Source organism: Camponotus floridanus, unplaced genomic scaffold (assembly GCF_003227725.1).
Source record: "Camponotus floridanus strain SB8 unplaced genomic scaffold, Cflo_v7.5 scaffold186, whole genome shotgun sequence".
Taxonomy (NCBI): Eukaryota; Metazoa; Arthropoda; class Insecta; order Hymenoptera; family Formicidae; genus Camponotus; species Camponotus floridanus.
This window is the reverse complement of record NW_020229310.1, coordinates 1-7,462: the sequence shown is the minus strand read 5'-3', so window position 1 is coordinate 7,462 and position 7,462 is coordinate 1. Positions and strand designations below refer to the sequence as shown.

Genomic DNA, 7,462 nt, shown 5'->3' with positions numbered 1-7,462 from the left:
AAAATTTTTACCTTGATGGGCTGAACTCGTATAAAGCTATTCGTATAAAGTTATTTTTACTAACATTCTAGTTACAATAACTATAAAAATGATAATTGCAACTATAATTATTTAACTATGCAATCATATTTGTAAATACCAAACACTTTTCAGTGTGCGCAAACGTTACCGTTAGAAACATATACAAGGTGTCCCAAAAGTCCCGGACCGGTCGAATATTTCATAAACTATGCACTTTAGAGAGAAATGTTTTAGACAAAAGTTGTATGGCTTGGAGGGGGCCATCAGACAGTGGCAATGATTTGACCTTGGAGAGTCATTTGAATGTGACGTAAAGGTGAAGGAATTAAATTTAAAGTTGTACGATAATGTGGTGATCTTTCAAAATACACTACATCTTTCAAATGTATAATTAAAACATTTATCACCTAAAATTGAAAATGGACAAAGAAAAAACATAAAAATATTATTTCGTATAACAAAAAAAAAATTTAATTTAATTAACTTTCTTGACAAATTTAAACTGCTGCAGATATAAAAATATAATCACAGTATTGTAAATCGATTCAAGTATATGATGAATATATTTCGTCGATTGAAAATTATTTCGAAGAAAAAGATTGTAGTTACCAAAAAAAAAAATAGAAAACAATTCATTAATCCAAAGAAAGAAAACTTGTTACAGCAAATAAAGATGAAAATTAAAACAGCAATCATGATCCACTATGGCGTCCTCTAATCATCGAAATAGATATCTATAAATTTTAACACCTTAATATATGATGCGTGTATTATTTCGAGAAAAAGATATTCATTTTCATCCAGCGCAAAACTCGTGTGGGAAATGTCGATTGCATCGATTAAAATTTTCTTTAATTCTATAAATAAGACGCAAAAAAATAACTGTTTTATTAGCTTTGCACACATATATTTTATGGATAAACGTTTTTATTGTGATTGCACATGATAGAGGATCCTTACATACGTTAAATTTGGGTATATAGAGTTCTGATTTATAAGATTTTTATGTATATATTTTAATAATTAAACTTAATGTTTACATAATATTTTCCCCTCATAATGTTGAACGTATAATATGCATAACAATTTTCTTCGATTTTTCCCACTGCATCATCTTGTTACACTCTTGCAATATCCACGTTATTTTTAAACGGCTGTTTGCATTTGATCGGGATGAATCTTATATGAACCGGATGAGCAGGATGCATTACTAAATCAAGCAATAATCGAATATTTTTTAAATACTCAACAGGTTCCAAGTAAAAATTATATATCAAAGGAGCTATCATAGCTTTCATCATCAGCAAACCGAGACGTTGACCTACAATTTGAAATTTATGATAAATTATCGATACGAAGAAAAACGAAAATCGCGATCAATTCACCTATGCAATTTCTCGGTCCTGCGCTGAATGGTATATAAGAATAAGGATGACGATTCTTTATCCTTTCGGGTAAGAATCTGTCTGGATCAAATACATCTGGATTTGGCCAAAAATTGGGATCTCTGTGAACTGCGTAGATATGAAGACCTATGGTCGTTCCAGCAGGTACGATATATGATTCTGAAAATTATTATAAAATTGAAAAATACTAAAATTCACGAAAATAAGAGCTTCTTTGAGAAAAATAAAATATAACAATATTGTACTCTTAAAATTCTAATTAATCTTACTTTTCATTCAATAATATATACTCCATACTATGTAACATATTCAAAAATATATGCAGCAAAAAGTGACTATAATTACGTAATTTTACAGCATCCCCAGTCTTGCGTAATATCCAAGACACGCTGGGATACAAACGTAGCGCTTCCTTTAAACATCTGTCTAAATATGATAAATTTTGTAATGACTTCGTGTTAAGTTTCCCTCCATTCTCTTGCATCACAGTATCGACTTCAGCCCTCACACGCTCCTGTGTCATCAATAATATAATGAAAATGTATTTCTCAATTCTGATTTTCAGTGCACAGATAAAAATAAATTCTTAATGAATCAAATTCTAATATATCTAGGAAAAATATATCGTAACAAGAATTTGATATCTTTATTACGTTGAATAAAAGTCTTAAATTATATATGGCAATATATTGCGAGAAATAGGTACCTGGATATCTTTATGCTCAGCTAAGAGAAGTAAAGCAAACATTATGCCCGTCGCTGTAGTATCATGACCCTATAACCATCATCATATACATATCGTTATATTGTTATACATACTTAGACATCATGTACAAAAAATTACTTAGATATCTTAGATATCATGTACTTAGATACATACTTAGATATCATGTACAAAAAAAAGTTTACAGATACATACTGCAAATACGAAAGTGTCAACTTCTTCTCTGATATCCATATCAGTTAGAGAATTTTCTCGAGATGCCGCTATTAAAAGGTCCAGCATGGCTAGCCCATTTTTTTTAACTAAAAAAAGCATATTAATTACAATTTCACTTTTACATGTCACACTTTCATTATACAATAACAGTTCTTGTTTAAAATTTAAACTCTATTATACAAATAATAATGATTTAATTTTACAGCAAACATATGTTGTATTATTACATGTGATTATGTGTTTAATATAAATAATGCAAGCATAATGTATAATATTAAATTAATTGCGCAGCCAAACTTAAATTAGAAGCTCTGATCTCTTACGTACTTCCAAACTCTTCGAAATTTTCTGTCTCTTTGTTACTTTCAAGGTTTTTTAAGTATCGGTCATTGGTGCGTTCGTGATAAAGTTTTCTTTCCGCGATGATCTATACAAGTACAATATTTAATTTTTGACAAGATTTTTTTATATTAAACAGCAATGGTATTGTATTATATCATAGATATTTATAACATAATATTAATATTTAAAATAAATAATGTAATCCTACAAAGATTACGAGATTTATAGTTATTTTACATATAAGAGCGTTGTAAGGTTTAAATTAATGTGATAACGTACTTTTTCCGTAAATCCATGCAATATTTTCAAGATTTTCTTTTGCTTTCTTCCTTGTGGTGACAATGAGAATAATAAATCATTATACAACCAAGGCCTTAATCCTCTAAATCGAAATTCAATAAAACTACATAATTTCAAATGATGATATAATTCCAATAATGTTATTTTGTAAAAGCCTTAATTAAAGCCATCATGAAATTATTTTAATCTTTAATAACCATAGATTGTAAAGAATATATAAAAAATTTAAATCTATATATGTTACAAAAAAGTAGAATTTGTACTAAAAACTTTTTATTTTATCAAGGTTATAAAGTTTTGATCAAAGATAATTATTTTACAAATTTTGAATACAATTTATTTATTTTTTTATTGTTCTGATAATTTCAACATTTTAAAAATTACAAATAATTATGTAATGAAATATTTAGTGATACACATACAATAGATTTTGATTAAAAATTTTCGACTTGTAAACGAAGTGCCGTTTTCACTAATTGTAAGTTTCCCTTTACGTAATTATTCATTAATTAATTTATTTTTCATAATGTATAATGTAATGTATCACAGTTAAAAGATCATAGATAGATTAAAAGTTAGAAAATAAGATTATAATTTAAAACAATTGAGATGAATTATTAGTTAAAATATCATATAATTATATTCTATATTTATAAATTACCTGTAAATAAATAATTCGGTTATATCGTGAACCGCATTTCGATACTTTTGTTGCAACTCGTCAAATTTTTGCAAAGATGCACCCATGACAGTTTCTAAATGCATTTAATTAAAACAGTCGAAGATTATTTACAGGTGAATATTTTGTAGATTGTTTTTTTTCAAAAATATTGAATATTATCTATTTTTCCTTGTTGATTATTGATACTTCGTATAGAAACATTATTCTATATTTATTTGAAGCTATAATCACTTAGAATAAAATTCCTGTATAAATAATGCAAAATAAGAACCACTTACCGCATATCGCATTTAGCGTATGTTCACTAATAAATGGTAATAAATCTTCTACAACTATCCCTCCGACATCTTTCAAAGATTTTGTCATGCAATCGCCCTCCTTGATTAAGGTATCAACAAACTTATTTAATATATTAAAATGGAACACAGGAGTTAACATCTTTCGCCGCGCTCGCCACTTAATCGCTAAAACAGAAACAAGATAACATAAAATTGTGCTATAAAAGAGAAATTGCAACGTAAATGTAATTATTATTTTATAATTATATCTTTTTGAATTCGCAGATAGAAATAAATTATTATAAATATACAGGGTGACCCATTTTAACTTAGGCAGCCAAATAACTCGAAAAATAAGCACACTACGAAAAAATGGTTAGAATCAAAATTTCATCATTTCGAGGGGGACGTACAATGACGTTAAAATCAGCCTCCCCACCCCTTCCCCTGGGCGGTGAGGGGGGGCAAGTTTGAAATCTTAAATGGGAACCCCTATTTTTTATTGCATATTCCTGTAGCTTATCTCGAGAGCTTTCCAAAACACTATAATTAAGTACCTTTTTATTAAGTACTTTTTGAGTTATAAGGCTTGAAATAATTTCTTAATTTTACATAAACCATAAAATATCTAGTAAACCATTCATTTTTCGATTATCTTACCTTCATACTTTTATGTACAAAATAATGAGAGGAATCAATTGGTGTAAAGAAAACATACAGTTGTTTTTAAGAAAAAATATGGAATTGTTAATTGCAAATTACATATTTTTTCTTAGAAACAACTATGTGTTTTCTTTACACCAATTGATTCCTCTCATTATTTTGTACATAAAAGTATCAAGGTAAGATAATCGAAAAATGAATGTTTACTAGATATTTTACGGTTTATGTAAAATTAAAAAATGTTTTCAAGCCTCATAACTTGGAAAGTACTTAATGAAAACTAACTTAATTATAGTGTTTTGGAAAGCTCTTGAGATGAGCTACAAGAATATGCAAAAGCATATAGGGTGTCCCATTTAAAAAGTTGGAGCTGACCTTCGCGTGTCCTTCAGGTGGCTCTTTAAGATCAAACTAATGATACCATCTTATGTCCCCATTGAAACCATACAACTTTTGTCTAAAACATTTTTCTCTATCTTGCTTAGGATCCGAGAAATTTAGGTGGTCGGATTAAAATGAAAACACCCTGTATATATATATAATTATGTTACATATAATATATAATATATAATATATAAATTAATAATAATTAAGTCTATTACTGATAGTACAATCTATTCGTGATAGTGTATTTGATTTAACTAAAAAGAATATCTCTAAAATTACCAGATAAAAATAAATTACTATAAATATCTAATGTTTAATAATAATATAAATATATAAATATATAATATATAATATATAAATATATAATATATAATATATAATATATCTAAATTAATATTAATTAAATCTATTACTGATATTACAATCTATTAGTGATGGTGTTTGATTCAACTAGAATATCTCTCTTATCTACTTTTATCATTTATAACAATATGTACGTGCATCACAGCGAAATTATCTCACCTGCAAATTTCTTTTTTATTAATTTTTGTAACAGAGATAAATTCACTATTTAGTATAATATTCTATTAATGTTTTTTAACTTTAATAACAACAACTATAATATTTTTAATTTCAAGTTTATATTTAATTCAGACTCGCATACATAGATGACAGTTCATCAGAGCTTTTTTTTACCGTAGTGTAATATTAAAAGTACTTTTAGTAGTTGTTGTTCTACACTTCCCGCGAAATCTCGCTTGTAAAAAGAAAGCTAATTTTGTAATCAGTTTAACTAATAAAGATTTAAGGATAAAGATAAAAGGAATTACAGAACAGTGACATCTATATTTCGCAGTTATCCTGAGTTATATTGTGCACCGCTGCGGATTAAAAATAAAACTAGATATGTAATATATTTAAGTCTAATTGTAACATTTTATTTGATTTTCTGTGATCTGGCTTGTAAACGAAGTGACGTTTTCACAACAAATTGTAATAGACTAGACAACACAAAGCGCGCGCCATTTATTCCTTTTATTATATATACATTTCTCACTGTCACACAAGCTATCAAAATTTGTAATAATCGCAAATGACAGCTGCTCACAACATGAATTGAGCGCAATAAAAGAACTAATTGGCATCGCGAAAAGAGGCAACAATACTTCGAGACTTTCGAGAATCGACTTAACATGCCTTTTTTAGAATAGGATTATATTATATGAATCTATGATGCAAGGAGAAGAACGACCCACCTTCATTCAAACAAGTCATACAAGAAACAATTAAAAAACAGGCTCTAATAAACTTCCAAATTGGATTGCGAGACGAATTAAAAATTCTCGTGCGTTCACGCAACATCACGCTCCAAAAAGCGATAAAGGACGCGAGCACAGAAGAGAAGCTTATCGGACCGTCTATCACACGAGCACCTGGCTTCTCGAATAAAAATAAATTTGATACTGAACACGCGCGACCAATTCGAGACACAAACATACAATGCTATAAATGCGGAAATTCTGGACACTACATTAGATATGTAGATGTGGAGACATGGAGAGATGGAGATATGGAGATGTGGAGAAATGGAGAAGTGGAGATGTGTCATCTCAAGACTGCATTGAAATTATATTTTTAATTTAAATTGAAATGTTTTGAGAAACAATCATAATGTATTACGATAGACGCGATGATTGACATGATAATTTTTATGAAAATAAATAGGAAAGAATGCATGCGACTATGTTTACAGATATGGAGATGTGGAGACATGGAGAGATGGAGATATAGAGATGAGGAAAAATGATGAAATTGAGATATGAAGAAATGGAGATATGGAGATGTGCAGAAGTGGAGATATGTCAACTCGAGACTACGTTGAAGTTATATTATTACTTTAAATTGAACTGTTTTGAAAACAATCATAATATATTATGATCTATAAGATGAATGACTTGATAATTTTTATGAAAATATATAATAGATGATGCATGCGACCATGTGTAAATGATATACAGATATGGAGATGTGGAGAAATGGAGAAATGGAGAAAATGAGATATGGAGAAATGGAGATGTGGAGAAATGGAGAAATGGAGATGTGAAAAAATGGAGAAATGGAGAAGTGGAGATATGCCATCTCGAGACTGCATTGAAGTTATATTTTCAAATTTAAATTGAAATGTTTTGAGAACAATGTATACTCATGTATACATGACATGTATACCAATGACATATGTTCCTTTAAATTTACGTACGATTTTTTAAACTTTAAACTTTATTTCAGATCAAATTTAAATGTTACACTTTTATTGTTAATTTTTAAACATATTACTTGTGTATATTATTTTTAAACATATTACTTGTGTGTGTTATTTATTTACATACTTGTCTTCTGTTAAATTACATTAAAAATTAGAGTGGTAAATTGTGACATGTAAATA

The 7,462-nt window shown here is 28.3% G+C and overlaps 1 protein-coding gene across 2 annotated transcripts; it reads right to left on the bottom strand.

Moving 5' to 3' along the window:
- Positions 1 to 636: 636 nt before the first annotated feature.
- LOC112637633 (cytochrome P450 4C1-like) lies at positions 637 to 4,150 on the bottom strand. 2 transcript variants are annotated; one of them, XM_025407733.1, is made up of 9 exons: positions 3,970 to 4,150; positions 3,671 to 3,764; positions 2,989 to 3,112; positions 2,695 to 2,794; positions 2,347 to 2,453; positions 2,134 to 2,202; positions 1,773 to 1,941; positions 1,407 to 1,586; positions 637 to 1,342 (listed from the first exon to the last, which is right to left on the bottom strand). In XM_025407733.1, exons 1-9 carry the CDS (start codon positions 4,127 to 4,129, stop codon positions 1,140 to 1,142), a joined length of 1,206 nt encoding a protein of 401 aa, XP_025263518.1. In that variant the 5' UTR covers positions 4,130 to 4,150; the 3' UTR covers positions 637 to 1,139. The 2 variants fall into 2 exon arrangements, with proteins under 2 accessions (XP_025263518.1, XP_025263519.1); XM_025407734.1 differs by having other exon boundaries at positions 638 to 1,342; positions 2,989 to 3,091.
- Between the last annotated feature and the right edge of the window lie 3,312 nt (positions 4,151 to 7,462).

Coding starts and splice junctions, on each gene's coding strand:
- LOC112637633 (XM_025407733.1), bottom strand. CDS start 4,129: ATGTTAACTCCTGTGTTCCATTTTAATATATTAAATAAGTTTGTTGAT. Junction 2,454..2,694: donor AAATTTCGAAGAGTTTGGAA/GTACGTAAGAGA, acceptor TGCTTTTTTTAG/TTAAAAAAAATGGGCTAGCC. Junction 1,942..2,133: donor CTGAGCATAAAGATATCCAG/GTACCTATTTCT, acceptor TTGATGACACAG/GAGCGTGTGAGGGCTGAAGT.